The following is a 20,894-nucleotide window of genomic DNA, read 5'->3' as shown; positions in this document are numbered from 1 at the left end:
AGCAGTCCTGGAGATGCAAAGTGCTGTCTCTCTATTTATCCATCTCCCTTTCTGTTTCACGTTGTCTCTCTCTCGCCCTGTGGCTTTTCCCCTCATGCTCCCTCTGTGCTAAGATTGACATGTCGACTCCTGTGCTGGAGAGCACAGAGCTTAAAGACAGCTGAGACATTTTATTTATATTATCCACTTCAACTCTGATAAAGCTCTCTCTCAAGGTTAAAGATTTGCCACCCAGCTTTCGCAACAGAGGAAGGAAGACAGCTTTGCTGATGCAGGAGGAATTTTCCTGGCAGTTCTTTCTTTTTATAGCTTTTGCTTTTCCCACTGTGTGAGCTGTCTGAGTCCTTGGTTCATCCTTATGGGTGAAGACTAGAAGGAGGAGGCGGACGGAGGGTCTCTCTCTACAGAGTACCCCAGTAACAGGCACTAACCCTGGCTCAAGTTCAAAGGCATCACTCTCTTCAATAAAACTCAGTCAATATATCACCCAGACCTTGCTGTCTTGTATTCCCTGTTGAAATCCTATACTTTTAATGATGTTTACAGTAAACTCTTCAAATATACCTAAACTTCACAGGAGAGAGGGGGAGTGAGATTTGTACACATCCAGCAGCACAGGTTGCTTTGAAAACCTCTTACTATTGATCATTCAGATAGAAACCATCAATCAGAGAGACTCTAGTTTACCTCATCAGTAAGCCTCTCAGTCACTGCATGGAAGGGAGGGAAGGGCACTCTTTCCCTGCTAATGAGCAGTGAGTCTCACTCCTAACTCCCAGTCTCTGTGTCTCTCTTTCTGAGTCACAGAGAGACAGCGTTAGCCCTCTGCTCCATTCTCTGTCCTCACCCAACCCATTAGTGATGCCTCTCCTCCAGCTCTGCTCTGACTTCACCCTCTTATTCTCTTTATGATATTTAGCCTAGCCAGCAAACATAAAGGACAGAAGTGAGATTATTCTTCTATCCGAAGTAATGGGGATGGCGTCCAGTGTTTTCCATAAGCACCGGCTGTCGGCTATTCAGCCGGTTACATTTTCCACTTCATTTGAACTAGGCTACATTTCATTTAAAAGTTTAAATTCACTAGTCCGTCGAGCCCTCTCCCGCTAAAATGAACTATATGCATCTTCTAGCGATCTATTGATGGAACAGGTGCCTGTCGGTCACAAAGCGAGCAGTGACAGGGAAACGCAGCAGAGAGGAAGAGGCGAAGCGAGAGGTTTCAATCGCGGCAAAATATATCCGGAATAAGCCCAGTACGTTTCTATGGGCTTATGGTGGACCTAAGCTTGTCGCCTGCCTTCCCGTCTTTGGGACAACGACTCCCATTGTTAGGGTGGAGACATGAGTATCTTGTCATTATATCCAGATCTCTGGTTGCAGTCAAATTCCTTTACATGGAGGAGGGAGAGAAAGCATGAAGCTCGTGAATATGCACGTCCCATGTAATGTACAGTGCATTCAAAGTATTCAGACCCCTTGACTTTTCACATTTTGTTACGTTACAGCCTACAATGGATTAAATAGTGGATTAAATAGTTTCCCCCCATCAATCTAAACACAATACCCCATAATGACAAAGCAAAAACAGGTTTGTAGAATATTTTATTTTAATACATTTGCAAACATGTACAGTTACGTAAGTATTCAGACCCTTTATTCAGTACTTTGTTGAAGCACATTTGGCAGTTATTACAGCCTTGAGTCTTCTTGGGTATGACGCTACAAGCTTGGCACACCTGTATTTGGGGAGTTTCTTCCATTCTTCTCTGCAGATCTTCAAGCTCTGTCAAGTTGGATGGGGAGCGTTGCTGCTCAGCTATTTTCAGGTCACTCCAGAGATGTTCGATCGGGTTCAAGTCCGGGCTCTGGCTGGGCCACTCAGGGACATTCAGAGACTTGTCCCAAAGCCACTCCTGTGTTGTCTCGGCTGTGTGCTTAGGGTTGTTGTCCTGTTGGAAGGTGAACCTTTGTTCCAGTCTGAGCGCTCTGAAGCAGGTTTTCATCAAGGATCGCTCTGTACTTTGAGCCTTTCCTTTTTTCCTCGATCCTGACCAGTGTCCCAGTCCCTGCCGCTGAAAAACATCCCCACAGCATGATCTTGCCACCACCATGCTTCACCGAAGGGATGGTGCCAGGTTTACTCCAGACGTGACGCTTGGCATTCAGGCCAAATAGTTAAATCTTGGTTTCATCAGACCAGAGAATCTTGTTTCTCATGGTCAGAGTCCTTTAGGTTCCTTTGGGCAAACTCCAAGTGGGCTGACATTTGCCTTTTACTGAAGAGTGGCCTCTGTCTGGCCAATACCGTAAAGGCCTGATTGGTGGAGTGCTGCAGAGGTGGTTGTCCATCTCCTCAGAGGAACCCTGGCGCTCTAGGAAGAGTCTTGGTGGTTCCAAACTTCTTCCATTTAAGAATGATGGAGGCCACTGTGTTCTTAGGGACCTTCAATGCTGCAGAAATATTTTGATACCCTTCCCCATATCTGTGCCTTCGACATATTCCTGTCTCGAAGCTCTACGGACAATTCCTTCTACCTCATGGCTTGGTTTTTGCTCTGACGTGCACCGTCAACTGTGGGACCTTGTATAGACAGGTGTGTGTGCTTTTCCAAATCATGTCCAATCAATTGAATTTACAATAGATGGACTCCAATCAAGTTGTAGAAACATCTCAAGGATGATCAATGGAAACAGGATGCACCTGAGCTTAATTTCGAGTTTCATAGCAAAGGGTCTGAATACTTGTGTATGAGGCATTTCTGTTTTTAATTTAATACATTTGCAAAAATGTCTAAACCTGTTTTTGCATTGTGTGTGTAGGTTGAGGAACTTTTATTTAAAATAAAATAAAAAATCAATTTTAGAATAAGGCTGTAACGTAACAAAATGTGGAAAAATGGAAACCTGGAAAACTAAATCCTTTAATTTGTTTTCAAAATATTGTGAGCTGTTTACTTCATTTTTCTGTTTTAATAAAATTCAGTACCAGTCAAAAGTTTGGGCTCCTACTCATTCAAGAGTTTATTTTTTATTTTTTACTATACATTGAAGAATACATTGTCTACATTGAAGAATAATAGTGAAGACATCAAAACTATGAAATAACACATGGAATCATGTAGTAACCAAAGAAGTGTTAAACAAATCAAAATACATTTTAGATTTTATATTCTTCAAAGTAGCTTTGCACACTCTTGGCATTCTCTCAACCAGCTTCATGAGCAATGCTTTTCCAACAGTCTTGACGGAGTTGCACATATGCTGAGCACTTGTTGGCTGCTTTGCCTTCACTCTGCGGTCCAACTCATCCCAAACCATCTCAATTGGATTGAGGTCGGGTGATTGTGGAGGCCAGGTCATCTGATGCAGCACTCCATCACTCTCCTCCTTGGTCAAATAGCCCTTACACAGCCTGGAGGTGTGTTTTGGGTCCTTTGTCCTGTTGAAAACAAATGAATGTCCCACTAAGCGCAAACCAGATGGGATGGTGTATCGCTGTGGTAGCCATGATGGTTAAGTGTTTCTTGAATTCTAAATAAATCACAGATAGTGTCACCAGCAAAGCACCATCACACCACCACCTCCATGCTTCACGGTGGGAACCACGCATGCGGAGATCATACGTTCACCTACTCTGCGTCTCACAAAGACACGGCGGTTGAAACCAAACATCTCATTTGGACTCATCAGACCAAAGGACAGATTTCTAATGTCCATTGCTCGTGTTTCTTGGCCCAAGCAAGTCTCTTCTTCTTATTGGTGTCCTTAGCAGTGGTTTCTTTGTAGCATTTCGACCATGAAGGCCTGATGTCACGCAGTCTCCTCTGAACAGTTGATGTCGTCTTAACATTTATTTTGGCTGCATTCTGAGGCTTGTAACTCTAATGAACTTATCCTCTGCAGCAGAGGTAACTCTGGGTCTTCCTTTCCTGTGGCGGTCTTCCTGAGAGCCAGTTTCATCATAGCGCCTGATTGTTTTTGCAACTGCACTTGAAGAAACTTCTTGAATTTTTACGGATTGACTGACCTTCATGTCTTAAAGTAATGATGGACTTGTTTTCTCTCTCCTTATTTGAGCTGTTCTTGCCATAATATGGACTTGGTCTTTTACCAAATATGGCTATCTTCTGTATACCACCCATACCATGTCACAACACAACTGATTGGCTCAAATGCATTAAGAAGGAAAGAAATGTCACAAATTAACTTAAAACATTTTTTGGTACATTTAACCTTCAACTAGGCAAGTCAGTTAAAAACAAATTCTGATTTACAATGACGGCCTACCGGGGAGAGGCTACCTGCAGCCCCAAAGGTACACCTGTTAATTGAAATGCATTCCAGGTGACTACCTCATGAGGCTGGTTGAGAGAATTCTAAGAGTGTGCAATGCTGTCATCAATGCAAAGGGTGACTATTTTTTATTTGTTTAACATTTTTTGGGTTACTACATGATTCCATATGTGTTATTTCATAGTTTTTATGTCTTCACTATTATTCTACAATGTAGAAAATTGTAAAAATGAATGAATGAATGAGTAGGTGTGTCCAAACCTGGTACTGTACATAATATGAAGAACAAACATTGTGGCAATTCATATCTTGCATTAAAACTGTAAATAAGCCTTTCATCTCAAGAAAAGATGTTAAAGGCTTAATGTTTTCTTACTTAAAAATAGTCCTGGTCATATAGACTTAGATAACATTTTAACTACTGGAATATTATATTAAAGTCATGTATTTCTACACAATGCCATAACACATTTTTCCAATATGGGAGGTAAACAATTTTGCTTTGTATTTCAGATGGAAAATGGAATCTGAAATACACTATCCTTTTCTTTCCAAAACACTTGAGCGTTCCGTCTCTGATCAACTTTCTCCTTATCTCGCTCAGAACGATCTTCTTGACCCTAACCAGTCAAGTTTCAAGACTGGTCCCTCATCCAAGGCTGCTCTTCTCTGTGTCACGGAAGCTCTCCGCACTGCCAAAGCTGACTCTCTCTCTTCTGTTCTCATCCTCCTAGATCTATCCGCTGCCTTCGACACTGAACCATTAGATCCTCCTCTCCACCCTCTCAGGGCTGGGCGTCTCAGGCGCTGCACACTCTTGGATTGCATCCTACCTGGCGGGCCCTCCTACAAGGGGATGTGGAGAGGATCTGTGTCTGTGCCACATACTCTCACTACTGGTGTCCCACAGGGCTCGGTTCTAGCAGTGACTCGCTCCTGCAGGTTCATGCTCTACAACATCCGTAGAGTACAACCCTACCTCACACAGGAAGAGGCGCAGGTCCTAATCCAGGCACTTGTCCTCTCCTGTCTGGACTACTGCAACTCGCTGTTGGCTGGGCTCCCCGCTTGTGCCATCAAACCCCTGCAACTTATCCAGAATGCTGCAGCCGGCCTGGTTTTCAACCTTCCCAAGTTCTGTCACCCCGCTCCTACGCACACGCCACTGTCTTCCAATTGAAGCTCGCATCCACTACAAGACCATGGTGCTAACCTATGGAACATAAGAGGAACTGCCCCTCCCTACCTTCCTACACCCCAACACGAGCACTTTGTTCTGCCACCTCAAAACAAAAAAATAATAATAATACTTTCTATGCCTGTGATATGTGGTTGTCCCCTATCTAGTTATCTTAAGATGAATGCACTAACTTTAAGACGCTCTGGATAAGAGCGTCTGCTAAACGACTAAAATGGAGAAGAAAAAAATGGAATCAAGGCATTAGAATGTTTTGATGGAATTAAAGCATTTGAATGTACCAGAGGCCACCAAAATAGAGCTCCTTCTGCAAAAAAGGAATTTACCCAGGAGGGGAAGAAAAAAACGGCCCGGGGATGTCTGGCTGGCTACTTTTTCTATTTGGCTACTCTATGTACTTGTGGAAAACACCGGCCGTCTCTTTTTGTTGTGATAAACTCCTTTCTTGCCCACTTACTTTGAGAAGCTGACCCATTATTGCTTTATTGCACACTGTTTTGTTATATTTACATGGCCTCTCCATCTCACCTCCTGTCCAGGTTCTGGGTAAGGACCACCCAGACGTTGCCAAGCAGCTGAACAACCTCGCCCTGCTGTGTCAGAACCAGGGCAAGTACGAGGAGGTGGAGTACTACTACCAGCGGGCCCTGGAGATCTACCAGACCAAACTGGGCCCTGACGACCCCAACGTGGCCAAGACCAAGAACAACCTGGTGAAAGGATCACATAGGGTTTAAGAGATCACTGGCTTCGAAAAATGACTGCACATTTTCTAATGAGTTATGAGAAGAGGATTTTCTTACTTTTTGAAGATCATATTCTTACATTCTCTCTCTTCCTCTCCAAGGCGTCCTGTTACCTGAAGCAGGGGAAGTTCAAGCAGGCTGAAACTCTGTACAAAGAGATCCTTACCCGCGCACATGAGAGGGAGTTTGGCTCTGTAGACGGTAAGACACTCTCTCACAAAGCATATGTTTTGCTATCCTTGTGGGGCCATTAAATTGATTTCCGTTCTAAATCCTATTTCCCTAAAACCTAACTCCTAAACCTAAAATAGCCTTTGTCCTTGTGGGGACCTGGGAAATGTCCCCACGAGCGAGAATTTTCCTTGTTTTACTATATTTGTGGTGATTTCTGGTACCCACGGAGACACACACACACACACACACACACACACACACACAATCTATCGTTTGATGGGCTTCCAAGTGGTTCAGTGGTCTAAGGAACTGCATCTCAGTGCAAGAGGCAACACAGTACCTGGTTCGAATCCAGGCTGCATCACAGCTGGCCGTGATTTGGAGTCCCGTAGGGCGGTGCACAATTGGCCCAGCGTCGTCCTGGTTTGGCCGGGGTAGGCCGTTATTGTAAATAAGAATTTGTTCTTAACTGACTCGCCTAGTTAAATAATAAATACATGTAAAAGTTAATGCTTTCAGGCTGCTGTCATCAGTTTAGTGGAAATGCGCTTCTGAAAACAACGGTGACCTTTCAGTTGAATGTTCTAATACTTTGAGCCAGACCAGGTCAAGCACTTAGAGCGCCTGGGTGACTGCCTGAATGTCTCAATATCTTTTTGAACCTGCATGTGTCTGATTGTTGTTTTTGGTCTCTGGCTCTGCAGATGAGAACAAACCCATTTGGATGCATGCTGAGGAGAGAGAGGAACAGAGCAAGGTGAGAGAGTGTGTTTATGTGAGAGGGATGATAGAGGGTCCACTTTCACTAAGGGCCATGGCATGTGTCACTACTGACTGTTGTGGCTGAACTTTCACAACTGACAGGGAAAAGAGTGTTTCAGTCACGGTATGAAAGGGTCATCAATTTAGACTGCTGAAGAAATTGTGATGAACTGTAATCTCTCAATTTCCCACCTCTCTCTTTAAGCACTTATGTATATTAGGTTACGTTAACATGTCTCAGATCGGTTAATTTACTCTAGATCTCATTTCACGGTTCCATATAATTTGTCCAGAATTAGCTGGAATATTTAGGCAATTTCTTTGTGACCAACAGTTTTGCTATTAATGTGTTGCACCTCGGTCACGTCGTTGCCATTGTTATCAATGTCATAAAGATGCTGCAGCCATATTGATGCTCAAAAGTATAAAGAGGGCTAATGAATTTGAACCGGGGCGAATGACTGTCGTCTAAATTACACTCTAGGGGCTTGGGAATACGATGACATTGATAAAGTATGCACATATTTAGTAGGTAACAACTTTATCATCATGTTGGCAAATGTACTTTTAGACAGATGCCAATGTTGTCATTAGCTAGCAAAGTTGGTCAAAAAATAGTTAGCAATGCTAACGTTAGGTAGCGAAAATCTGGAGGGCTCCTCTATCTTAGCTAACTAGCTAATGTTATACTGCATCTAAAGTCAATCTGGCGACATCAAAATGATGACAAAGGGTTTTCCTACTAATTATTTATCTTCTTTAGAAATGTCATTGTGTTTTCAATCCACAGGAATGCACTTTAGACCATATAATTATCGCCCAATGAGGATGCATTGAGTAGAATGCTCACAAACGTGCAACCCATGAATAGGGGGTGGGTGTTTGTCATTAGCGTTTGAAGTCCTTAAATCCTGACAACTGATGGATGTGGTGGTTCTTCTCTTCTCTAGGGAAAGCAGCAGGACAGCTCCCTGTTTGGAGAGTATGGAGGCTGGTACAAGGCCTGTAAAGTAGACAGGTCTGTGTTGAGTCTGGAAACTCATGGACTGTTCTGTATGTGATTACATCATTAGTTCATAATGTGTTTATGATGTCTGCCCCCAGCCCCACAGTAACCACCACCCTGAAGAATCTGGGCGCCCTCTACAGGCGGCAGGGTAAATTTGAGGCGGCAGAGACACTGGAGGAAGCAGCTAAGCGCTCCAGAAAACAGGTGTGACCACTGTCCTCTTCTGACACTCACATGCTTGAATAAGATTTGCCAGGCCAGAGTCATATGAAACTCAAGGTGAATGCACTGTTGGAGTATCATTGGTCCAGCAGCTTAACTGAAATATTAGCAGGTCCTGCCTTTCAACTATTGTAAACAAATCTATAACAAAATCCAACACATGATGTTGATCACTGTAGATGTCTCATGAAAATGCTCCAGATTTTTTTATTTAGCTGTCTTTATCATCTTTGTACGCGTTTATGTGGTTCATAATGTGTTTGTTAATGTGTGTGTCTCCTGTCCATGTGGCCAGGGTCTGGACACAGTGCACAAGCAGCGTGTGGCGGATGTTCTGAGCGAGCCGGAGGAGCGGGAGAAGCAGCGGAGCCGTGAGAGTCTGACCTCTGACACCACGGTCAAGTACGAGAGCGGCCCGGACGGGGGCGAGGAAGTGAGTATGAGTGTGGAGTGGAATGGGGTAAGTACAGTACACAGCCCAGGCCACACACGGTGTAGGGAGGGGGTACAGACACATACCCCTTAGAGAAAAAGTTATTTCTTACCTATTCTTAAAGTGCATATCCTCTACAACTTGTAAATTATTTGATGAGGGCTGAGTTGCCAGTGGTAACATTGATGGTAACTCTCCTAGATTCTCTGACTCCCTATTGTTGGTGTGAAAGCTAGTTATAAGTTATAATGCTGATTGAATGTGGTAATAATCACCTCAGCTCTACATTAATGCTTCTAGTCTACACCGATGCTTATAGTTCTCTACTAACGGAATGAACACTTCAGCTGCTTACGGAAAATGTGTTTCTTCCCAGACCTCTGTGCCAGCAAGTTAATGTGCCTTTTATAGAAGCAATATGTTTTTTATGCTTCTATTATGCTTGCAGCAAGCAGTATTTTGCTCACAACTAACACGTCCTCTCCATCCAGTAGCTATTCCCTCTGTCTTTATCTGATTACTGCAGTAAAGTCCACTTGATCACAGTGTATGTTTGCGAACTACACAACACTCACTGCTGTAGTCTGCTATTCAGAACTTTCCTGCTCCTGTAGCAACAGTAACCGTAGTGACCAAGACAACCAATCAGCATCTCCTCCTGGGAGTCCCTTGCCTGCCTGGTCTGCACCTCAAGGCTCTGGGGTGACTGGGCTTAGGCACATTCCTAACCTGTGTTCTCTACTGTACTGCATACCTATTGGACTGGGTCTGTCAGACACTCACACTATCCAGTCAGTATGTTAACCTGTGTGTTAAACCACACCTCTAATGTTGCCATGGTGACTTATTCATGTTCTCATCACTACTGATGCATGTGGGCTCTGTACTGTACATCTTCAGAGTCCCTCTGACACGTTCATCATGTGTGTGTTTGAGTGTGGGATGTCATTATTGTACTGTCTGTACTTACCTGCCAATTGGTGTCTGCTTAGGTGTGTGTGTGTGCATGCTCAAGCACCTACAGTATGTGTTTGTGTGACCTGTACAGCTGTATCCTCTGTCAGAGGTGTAATACATACTAGATGGACAGACTTATTCATGCATGTTGATTGTGATACAGTACTCCTGCTGTCTTTTCCTCTGCATCCAGTGGCAGCTTGTTATCAGGTAGAGGTGGGGCAGCATCCCGCCCTGGGCCTGTCCCATTACTCGGAGTGATTCTGAGTGTCTACTGTCTGCATCCCCTTGTCTGTGCATTCTGTGGTGGGCTAACTTGTCTCCTGTCTGAGTAAAACCTGTGCTATTGTGTGTGCAACTATGATATAACTGTGTGAAGACAGACTGTTCTCCAGACACAGTATCTCTCCTCTTTTCGGTGATTTGATTTGCCTATGGTTGAGCCTAAGGCCTTCTGAACTTGGCTGTGGAAAATGGCCGATGGCTTTGTACAGGGAATTGTCTAGAGTTTTTTTTATAGAAACCAAACAGGGTTAGAATACACAAGCTGGTTGGAGTTTAAGAATCTAAATGGTTTTTATTTTGGGTTTATAGTCATGTTGGCCATTTTGTGGATATATATTTTTTTATATACTGAATTGAGTAAAAGTCTGTATTCATTAAATAAAGTTCTATTCATTTGCTTTCAAAATGACATAACTACCAAATTGAGCAGCATACTGGCCAGCTCATACGGGTTAGCTCATACTGGTTAACTCATACTGGCCAGCTCATACTGGTCAGCTCATACTGGTCAGCTCTGTGTTTTATGTATTATGAGAGATGCTTTAACTGGCCGTTAAGGCTCTGAGGTCAAAGACGGAGAACAACAGTTAAAACCCCAGATCCATGCTACCTTTGCTTCAGTTGGATGCACTAAGCCTATATTTGAGGGGGTTGGATGTTTATGATCAGTTGATGTATTAAGGCTTCTTTAATTCATTCATCCATGATTTTTCACTCTTACTTTTACCTGTCTATTTTTAATTTTAATTTTGTTGCTTTTAAGCTTCCTTTCTCCTGTTATGCTCCTTAGTTGTTGCAACTGTTGAGCGTTGATGCCTTCTGCAGTAGTAAAGCACATCCACAACTCTACGTGGAGAAATACTGTCTCTGAGGGGGAAACCACTTTGGCTTACTGCTTCTGTCTGTCTGACTTCCTCTCGTTTCCTCTTACCAACTCCACATTTTTCTCTCCCCATCTCACTTTATTCTACCTCCTCTTCATCTCTATTTTTCAAAACCCTCTGTCTCTTTCATTCTGTCTACCTCTCTCTCCATCCCTGTCTGACTGGCAGGCATAACTCCAGATGCCTTGTTGTGGTTCTAAAAACTTGTCTTCTGCATGATGGACGCCTGCTCGCCTGCCACCCCTCCAGCTTTGCAGTTGTCCTCTCTTCAGACTCTGGTCCCCTGCTCTCCTCTGGGCTGTCTGTCTGGTTACTCTACAGGGACACATTGGGCCAAGCTGACCCCAGCTCTATCCAATGTCAATGGGACAGGGGTTCTGGGCTCTGTCCCAGAACCATTCCAAGCCACTCCTGCCATTACCTTATCTTACTCTTTACTGTACTTAAATACTCTGTCTCCTCGCTCTCTCGCTTGAGGAGTTTCTACCTATCTCTGTGTGGTGGTGTTGAGTGTTTAGCATTTACTAGTACTGACCGATGCATACCGGACTGCTCTTGCTTGTAGTGATTTAACTAACATACTGGAAATACTATGAGCTGGTGGCATGATAATCATACTGTATGCTCCCTCAGTGCACCATGGTGGCACCAGGCTACTGTCGGATTTCTTTAGTGTTAGATCCCGTGCTCCATATGGTCCTATTGATGTCTAACTTAAGTGTTGTGATGTCATGATCACGAGGGGGCATCAGAAGACATGGCAGCTCCTGTATATTACTGTATATACGTAGACAAATGGGGAATGGGTGGGAGGGTAAAGGACAGAGGGGTGGGACAAGCCTTGCTCTGCAGTGCGGAATCTGCTCTACTAATCTACTCTGTCGTGTCTGTCTGTGCATCAGATCTTACTGTCTTTCTTAACTTCTAATAAAACGTAACTCTTTGCTCACCCAGATCTTTGCCTGTAGCCTCTTTGTTTGTTCCCTATCGAAGATAAGGCAGGCAAAGCAACATGTCTGCCTTGGGATAAAAGTAAATTATTGAAGGAATTTAATTGCTGTGCTCTGTTGACTCAAGAGAACTATTGTGACAGCATGACCTCACAAGATGTTTTTGGAGGGCTTCTCTGATATCTTTATAGCATAATTTCTGAATAGCACACTGAGGTCGACATTTTGTCTGAACAGAGAGTCTAATCAGATGCACATAACAAGTACACTCATATCACACAGTCCATCACATATGCAGACAGATGTCTATGGAAATTATTTGCTGAACCAGATCTCTGTATGTGTGTGTGTGTGTGTGCGCGTGTGTGTGTGTGTGCGCGCATAACTGCACTGTGTGCGTGAGAGTGTAACCCTCTGGCCTCTCTCATCAGGACGGTTCTGGTTCTCTGAAGCGGAGCGGCTCCTTCAGTAAACTCCGTGCCTCTATTCGCCGCAGCAGCGAGAAACTGGTCCGCAAGCTGAAGGGCGGTGGCTCACGGGAGAGCGAGCCCAAAAACCCTGGGTAACTATCCCCCTCACCTTTGAACCCTTGACCTCTAATGCACAGAGGGCCCCATGGGTGAGGCCCTTCCTCTCCACCTCGCTCCACTGGATTGGTGTGCTGCCACTAGATCTGCCTAGAAAAGACTAAGCCACCCTGCTTCTGGAGGGATCTCTACTCTGCTGTGGGTTAACTCTGTGTATCTCTGAGTCCTGTTTGGCACAAGTCATGAATCACTGGGGGTTGCACTAACACATTCAAGCGGCTGATACTTGTGCACTTTCACTGGCATACACTATGAATGCCACGTATTGTGACTGGTACTGACTCACTGGCACAATATCACTCTCTAGAAGCAGGGTAGTATTCCAGACTCTATTGCCTGTATGTCCAGTGTAGGAAGTGCTTCGAGCTGACAGGCAGAGAGAGTCGGGCAGAGTACTAGGACACAAAGTGCCTCAGTCAGCAGCTTCTCTATTTAATGTCCTTATAATTTGTATAAAAAGTCACATCTGTTGCTCTGCCTAGTTTATTCTGTTGTACACAGAGTACTCTCAATCAGCTATGATGGACAATCTGGAGACTAAAGAGAATGGCTGAGCGCTTTAGATAACCACACTACTGCTCATTGTCTGCTTTGAAATGCCTGCATATCTGCCTATGAAATGCGTATTTTATTTATTTTCTTGCCATATTGTCTTCCCTTTTTTCACAATTTTTAAACTACATTTTAAGAAGGTGCAAATATTTGTGTTTATTTTCAATAGTTTCTTGGTGAATTTTTGTCATAACTTGTTTTTTTCTGCATGGGCATCTTTTATTTTAATGTTCTAATACATCTGTCTGTGCTGTGTTGTGCTTTTATTGACAAATAAACTTTTCCAAGCGAATGGCTACAGCATGCCTCATCTGTTTGCTGGAATTCTGTATTCTTTGACTCATTTTCCTCTTTTTGCTTCTAACTCTTCGATGTTGAATTAACCCCATTATGATGACTTCTCTCTAATCCAGGTGACAGTAGAGAACTGTATTGATCAATACAAAACAATATTCTTCCCCTTGCAACAGGCACAAATGAATTTGGCTCAATACTCCCTTTAATCAATTGTTTTGTCACACTCGTGAACTTTTGTTAAGTATGTCCTTCAACCCACATGTTATAGGGTAAAGAAAAGCCAAAAAATGGCATTTGACTGAACTACTGATTTGGATATTTTGTAAGAGGGGCACACTTAAAAAAGTCTGCTGTGCTTTCCAGCACATTCAGCTTCAAAGATTCTACTTCTACTAAATGTACAGGTGTGGTGCCCCCAATTTAACCAGGGTTAAAGAGTATGATTTAGCTCATGCTTTATGTATTTGTGTGGGGGCATTGTCTGGGGAAACTAACATGTGAGTGGGTCTCATTATAGTTATTAACCCACATACCATCTCCATTGGCCACATGTCCTCCTCATCCCTGACCCTCGACCCCTCACCGACATCTCCTTGCATGTCACTGTTCTGGATGCAGCATGAAGCGAGCCAGTTCACTAGGTGTTCTAAACGTGGTGGACAATGCTGCCGGAGACCTCTACCAAGTAAGGAGCCCAACTGTCTCTCTCTCCCCCTCTCCATCTTTCACATCACCCAATCTTGCCCCATTGTTTTCTGGGTCTCTCCTCGCTCATCCTCCCCTTTTTTTATCTACCTCATTTTCTTACACTACTCTGAGACTTCACTTTATGAAACTCAAATTCCCAATGGTCCTCTTGGTTGTGATCTGTGATCAAACTGGCCCTTGCCCCTCTTCACCTCGGCAGTCATCTCAGAAATTGGTCACTAATGAAATGGCGTACATGTGTGTGGTAACATCAGTGGTTCACAGACTGACATGTTTTTCATGGTGTTCTCTAATTTATAACCCCTTAGTCTCAACTCGCAATAATGAATGATCTGCAAGGTAGATGTGGGAAATAACACCTTTTGACAGTTGATTTCTGTGGCTGTATGATGAGCGAGGAAATGAGATCAAAGATGAACCAGAGATAATAGTTTGCAACCAGATGATCAACAGCAACCTTTTTTAAAGTTTTACTCCTGTTATTAACTGACTTGTATCAATTGTTCAGAAAGATTAACCTGAATGGATTGATTTGAGAATATGCATCACTGGACAATGGGACCTTTCTACATGGTGATATACTGGTTCTGCCAACCCACCATACGATAAGGGTGTGACTCCAGAATACAGTGCCGGTCTGTGCACCACTCATCACTGTCACCGAGCTCCAGATTTTGACATTGGCGTCATCTCATTTATATTATATACCACATTCCCCAAATACTCAATAGCAATACTCAACAGTGCCTTCAGAAAGTGTTCACGCCCCTTGACTTTTTCCACGTTATGTATTACAGCCTGAATTTAAAATTGATTAAATTAAGATTTTTGGTCACTGGCCTAAATATAATACCCCCCAATGTCAAAGTGGAATTATGTTTATTTTTTATTTTTACTAATTCATTAAAAATGAAAAGCTGAAATGTCTTGAGTCAGTAAGTATTCAACCCCTTTGTTATGGCAAACCGAAATATGTTCAGGAGTAAAAATGTGCTTAACAAGTTGCATGAACTCACTCTGTGTGCAATAATAGTGTTAACATGATTTTTAATGACTACCTCATCTCTGTACCCCACACATACAATGATCTGTAAGGCCCCTCAGTCGAGCAGTGAATTTCAAAAACCGATTCAACCACAAAGACCAGGGAGATTTTCCAATGTCTCGCAAAGAAGGCCACCTATTGGTAGATTTGTAAAAATACAATAAAAACAGATGCTGAATATCACTTTGAGCATGGTGAAGTTATTAATTACACTTTTGGTTGCGTGCCAATACACCAGTTACTACAAAGATACAGGCGTCCTTCCTAACACGGTTGCCGGAGAGGAAGGAAACCGCTCAGGGATTTCACCATGTGGCCAATGGTGACTTTAAAACAGTTGGAGTTTAATGGCTATAATAGGAAAAAACTGAAGATGGATCAACATTGTAGTTACTCCTCAATACTAACCTAAATGACAGAGTGAAAAGGAAGCCTGTACATCAAAGTATTCCAAAACATGCATCCTGTTTGCAACAAGGCACTAAAATAATACTGCAGAAACTTTAGCAAAGCAATTAACTTTTTGTCCTGAATACAAAGTGTTATGTTTGGGGCAAATCCAATACATCACATTACTGAGTACCACTCTCCATATTTTCAATCATTTTGGTGGCTGCATCATGTTATGGATAGGCTTGTAATCGTTAAGGACTGGGGAGTTTTTCAGGATATAAAATAAACGGAATGGCGCTAAGCACAGGAAAAATCCTAGAGGAAACCTGGTTGTCTGCTTTCCACCAGACACTGGGAGATGAATTCACCTTTCAGCAGGACAATAATCTAAAACACAAGGCCAAATCTACGCTGAGGTTTCTTACGAAGAAGACTGCAAATGTTCCTGAGTGGCCGAGTTACAGTTTTACTTAAATCTGCTTAAATCTATGGCAAGACTTAAATGGTTGTCTAGCAATGATCCACAACCAATTTGACAGAGGTTGACGAATTTAAAAGAATAATATGCAAATATTGTATAATCTAGGTGTGCAAAGCTCTTAGACTTACCCAGAAAGACTGTAATCGCTACCAAAGGTGATTCTAACATGTATTGACTCAGGGGTGTGAATACTTGTGTATATGAGAGATTTCTGTATTAAATTTTCAATAAATTTGCAGAAATTCTAAAAACATGTTTTTACTTTGCCATCATGGGGTATTGTATGTAAATGGTTGAGGGATAAAAAAAAATGTAATCGGTTTTGAATTCAGGCTGTAACACCTCAATGTCAAGGGGGTATAAATACTTTTTAAAGGCACTGAATCTATATACACTGCTCAAAAAAATAAAGGGAACACTTAAACAATACAATGTAACTCCAAGTCAATCACACTTCTGTGAAATCAAACTGTCCACTTAGGAAGCAACACTGATTGACAATAAATTTCACATGCTGTTGTGCAAATGGAATAGACAACAGGTGGAAATTATAGGCAATTAGCAAGACACCCCCAATAAAGGAGTGGTTCTGCAGGTGGTGACCACAGACCACTTCTCAGTTCCTATGCTTCCTGGCTGTTTTGGTCACTTTTGAATGCTGGCGGTGCTTTCACTCTAGTGGTAGCATGAGACGGAGTCTACAACCCACACAAGTGGCTCAGGTAGTGCAGCTCATCCAGGATGGCACATCAATGCGAGCTGTGGCAAGAAGGTTTGCTGTCTGTCAGCGTAGTGTCCAGAGCATGGAGGCGCTACCAGGAGACAGGCCAGTACATCAGGATACGTGGAGGAGGCCGTAGGAGGGCAACAACCCAGCAGCAGGACCGCTACCTCCGCCTTTGTGCAAGAAGGAGCAGGAGGAGCACTGCCAGAGCCCTGCAAAATGACCTCCAGCAGGCCACAAATGTGCATGTGTCTGCTCAAACGGTCAGAAACAGACTCCATGAGGGTGGTATGAGGGCCCGACGTCCACAGGTGGGGGTTGTGCTTACAGACCAACACCGTGCAGGACGTTTGGCATTTGCCAGAGAACACCAAGATTGGCAAATTCGCCACTGGCGCCCTGTGCTCTTCACAGATGAAAGCAGGTTCACACTGAGCACATGTGACAGACGTGACAGAGTCTGGAGACGCCGTGGAGAACGTTCTGCTGCCTGCAACATCCTCCAGCATGACCGGTTTGGCGGTGGGTCAGTCATGGTGTGGGGTGGCATTTCTTTGGGGGGCCGCACAGCCCTCCATGGGCTCGCCAGAGGTAGCCTGACTGCCATTAGGTACCCGAGATGAGATCCTCAGACCCCTTGTGAGACCATATGCTGGTGCGGTTGGCCCTGGGTTCCTCCTAATGCAAGACAATGCTAGACCTCATGTGGCTGGAGTGTGTCAGCAGTTCCTGCAAGAGGAAGGCATTGATGCTATGGACTGTTGGATCAGCCTGCAGTGTGGTTTTCCACTTTAATTTTGAGTGTGACTCCAAATCCAGACCTCCATGGGTTGATAAATTTGATTTCCATTGATCATTTTTGTGTGATTTTGTTGTCAGCACATTCAACTATGTAAAGAAAAAAGTATTTAATAAGAATAGTTCATTCATTCAGATCTAGGATGTGTTATTTTAGTGTTCCCTTTATATTTTTGAGCAGTGTATATTGAATCTGTTCCTAGGCCGTCATTGAAAATAAGAATTTGTTCTTAACTGACTTTTATTTAACTTGCCTAGTTAAATAAAAGGTAAATATTCAATTTTCAAGAAAAACAGACATTTTTATCTGTGATGTTGGACCCTCTACATGAATATATATTTTTTGGTATTTCTTCAACCTATTCTGAACCCTATTCCCTCTGTTTCCTTCTCTAGGAGCAAAATAATAACCTGACAAGGAGTCGTGACCTGAGTGCTAGCCACAATGACCTGGCACATTGAAGGTTAGAACTGAGTGGAGAGGTGAAAGAGGTCATGGGATCAGTCTCCTGAACCCCCCCACCCCCAACCTTCAGATCCTGCCTCTGCCTGTGAGCTGTCCCTCTCCAATATAATCATGTACATAGCTGACTAACCGTTACACCCCCCCAGGTTAAACCAAACAAACCCTTCCTAAACCATACACAAACGTCCATCTGCTCACTACAGCTGGCTACAGCACGTAGGTTTAACAATCTCATTGCACTTTGATATAGTCGCTGGTTTTCTTAGAGGGTGTTTTTATAAAAATGTTTTCCCTTAATATCAAAATATATTTTTGCAACATGAGATTAGTTATAATGAAGGACAAGTGTATAATGCTATGTCAAATGTAAGTGTGCACCTATATTTTAGTGATTGATTGAGTGCTCATGAGAGAACGTTCATTTTTATTTTCTGTGTGGTTGCTTTTTTCTACCTTTCCTCAACAGATCTAAAGAATAACTTAGATAATTTGGTTATCACTTTAATGGAATAGGTGAGCAGTTCAGGAGGTCGCAATAGAGTATCTCATTCCCCCTTTACGTCCAAATTGATGTCCTGTGTGTTTTTATTGAAGTGATAGCTGTGCTTATATGAAGTTTAATGTTTACATTTGGGTTGTGTAAATTGTTTTATTGTATTTCCTACGCTGCTCTGGGGGAATCTTTTGTTTCTTGGCATCAGAGTTCTAGAAACTGATAGTTCTGCCTCTTTTTATAGTGATATTACTTACTGCAATTGAAGAAACTGCTCCATGTATATGAAGTTATGAGGCAGGAGCGTTGTGTTGGCACATGAAGTATATCTTGTCGATTTCTCAGGATTGTCACAGAACAGAAGATCGCTAGCCAGGCTAGTTTTGATATTATACACAAGATATTTAACACCAACCTGTTAACGGTCAAATGCAATTTCCAGTAATAGGTGAATAACATTGTTACAATCTAGAGTAGAAACATTGTTTAACAATTTGTACCAGTCTGTTTCTGGATGTTGAATGATGAATTAAGAGTAAGACTGTGTATAAAGAGTGAAATCAATCTTAAAGAACTTGTACTTTATGAATATCCAACCAAAAAGTGATTGCAGGTCTGTCACCACCCCATTTGTATCGTTTTACTTTGTTCTCAAAACTTTCTGGAGCATGCTTTGTTTTGGTTCACAGACATCACCCTACTGACCCGACATGGGTTTGGATTGCTTGTTTGGTGGACTGTGTTGATGGGGATGTGTGATATCGTTCTCTTATGTAAGGAAGGTGACTTACATTTGACTTTAGAAAGCATAGGACCAGGGTCGGCCCCAGACCTTCACCAGGAACAGCACTAGTTAGGGTTAAAGGGAAAACACCGGTTAGACTTTCCAAGGAACAGGACTTATTTTAATGATGAACAAGCTAGCTGTCATGAGCAGAGTGAACCATGGAGTAGTGAGTAATTTGCTTAGTAAATACCAGAAATTGTTTGAGCATTTCAAGCAGAGGTCTGTGGTATAGTTAACTGTATACTGCAGTTTGTAAAAAAATAGAAAAAATATTTAGTGGCTCATGCAGTAACAGGCATCGGCTTTTCTATGCAGAATGCAGTTGGTAATTTGAAAAACGTAACTTTTACTTGTGTAACACACAACAAAGCATGTGATTAACTTGTGCAAGCTTTTAGCCTTACCTTATGTATATATTAGATCATACTCTTATAACATTGTGCTCGTCAGGATAGAATATACAAATGCAAGGAACTTTGACATAAGCACAAACCTGTAAGCTAAGTATGTGTTGGATGCTCCCATTTGACTGTTGATCAGTTTGTATGTCAATCATCAACCTGCTTTATTTGTGTTTTCTCCATTGTGTTCGCTCAGAGTTGCTGGTAAGGTACTACAGTGTCCAACTGATTAGAAAGGCACATCAATTCATAGGGCTAGACATTGAATTATTGAGGACAAAATGTATGCTTTTATATCAGAAGCATTAATTCAAGTATACTGTGTTGAGAGAAAATAGGACCCTATTTCTGAAATGTAATCAATCACCCCCTGCCCCTGTGTTTATGACCATATTTTTACAAACTTAAATGATCATGAAATCCCTCAAATGCCTGGCAAGATATTCTTTGTTCTTCAAAGTATTGATCCTGAAGTATTTTGCTTTACTGGCAAAACAGTAATGATAATGATAAAGTGAATGTATGAATCCTATTCTTAAACTCAAAGACCGTTGTGGTTAATTATTTGAAATTAGTAATCCTATGAGCAGTGGTACTCTGAGTCACTGTTGAGGTGATGCACATATTCCTATGGAGAAGGGCAACAAGCCCTGAACTAATGGTCAAATTAGTTTTGCATGGCCAGGTGCCCCCGGTTGATCCTTTTAGACCATTCCATTGGTTCTTAAGGGAAATCTCAACCCACCTGGTGCAACAGGCCATGCAAAGCGAACTCCACCAGTGAAACACTGTTGGGAAATCTTCATGATGACATCACCATATTGTTAGTGGGTCTTAACAGTCAATGCACCAGCCTCTCTACTGTCCATCTGTTCCTTTGTTTTTGAAAGTGCAATTTTTGTTTGGGGTTGGCCTGGAGTGTGTATGTGTGGGGATGTCCTGGGCTGCACTGACGATAGGATCAAACAATTGGTAACTGCCCAAACTCCCAGCCTCTCTCCTTTAGGCTGCCTGCTGTGCTGGCTGGATCAGCCCATAAACAGTGGTGAAGTGTTTGCCCTTCAAAAATATATTGTATGAATAAAATAATACAAATGTTTTTCTTAGTCCCTCTATAATTTTTGCGTCTGATAAAGGAGCATTGGATCATGGAGCAGAGCATGACAGGGGAGATAGACATACAGGATAATCATCATTCTCTCACCGCCCCCTACTGGATTTTATTAAGTAGACTATACATACTGTA

At 42.6% G+C, this 20,894-nt stretch overlaps 1 protein-coding gene across 8 annotated transcripts in view; it reads left to right on the top strand.

Annotated features, from left to right (window-relative positions):
- Positions 1-20,872, top strand: part of LOC120023791 (kinesin light chain 1) — a 48,938-nt gene extending 28,066 nt beyond the window's left edge. For 2 of the 8 annotated variants that reach the window (XM_038967903.1, XM_038967902.1), the window contains one exon: positions 5,031-5,224. In XM_038967903.1, the coding sequence (XP_038823831.1) occupies positions 5,031-5,063 (33 nt within the window). In that variant the 3' untranslated portion in view covers positions 5,064-5,224. Of the gene's footprint in view, positions 1-5,030; positions 5,225-6,033; positions 6,208-6,341; positions 6,442-7,118; positions 7,172-8,126; positions 8,195-8,280; positions 8,390-8,702; positions 8,868-12,347; positions 12,479-13,869; positions 14,038-17,897 lie in introns of those variants that run through there. The other 6 variants (XM_038967898.1, XM_038967897.1, XM_038967899.1 and 3 more) reach the window with 6 other exon arrangements.
- Positions 20,873-20,894: the final 22 nt, after the last annotated feature.

Source organism: Salvelinus namaycush, chromosome 28 (assembly GCF_016432855.1).
Source record: "Salvelinus namaycush isolate Seneca chromosome 28, SaNama_1.0, whole genome shotgun sequence".
Taxonomy (NCBI): Eukaryota; Metazoa; Chordata; class Actinopteri; order Salmoniformes; family Salmonidae; genus Salvelinus; species Salvelinus namaycush.
The sequence above is the reverse complement of the archived record's forward strand: the minus strand, read 5'-3'. Positions and strand labels throughout refer to the sequence as shown.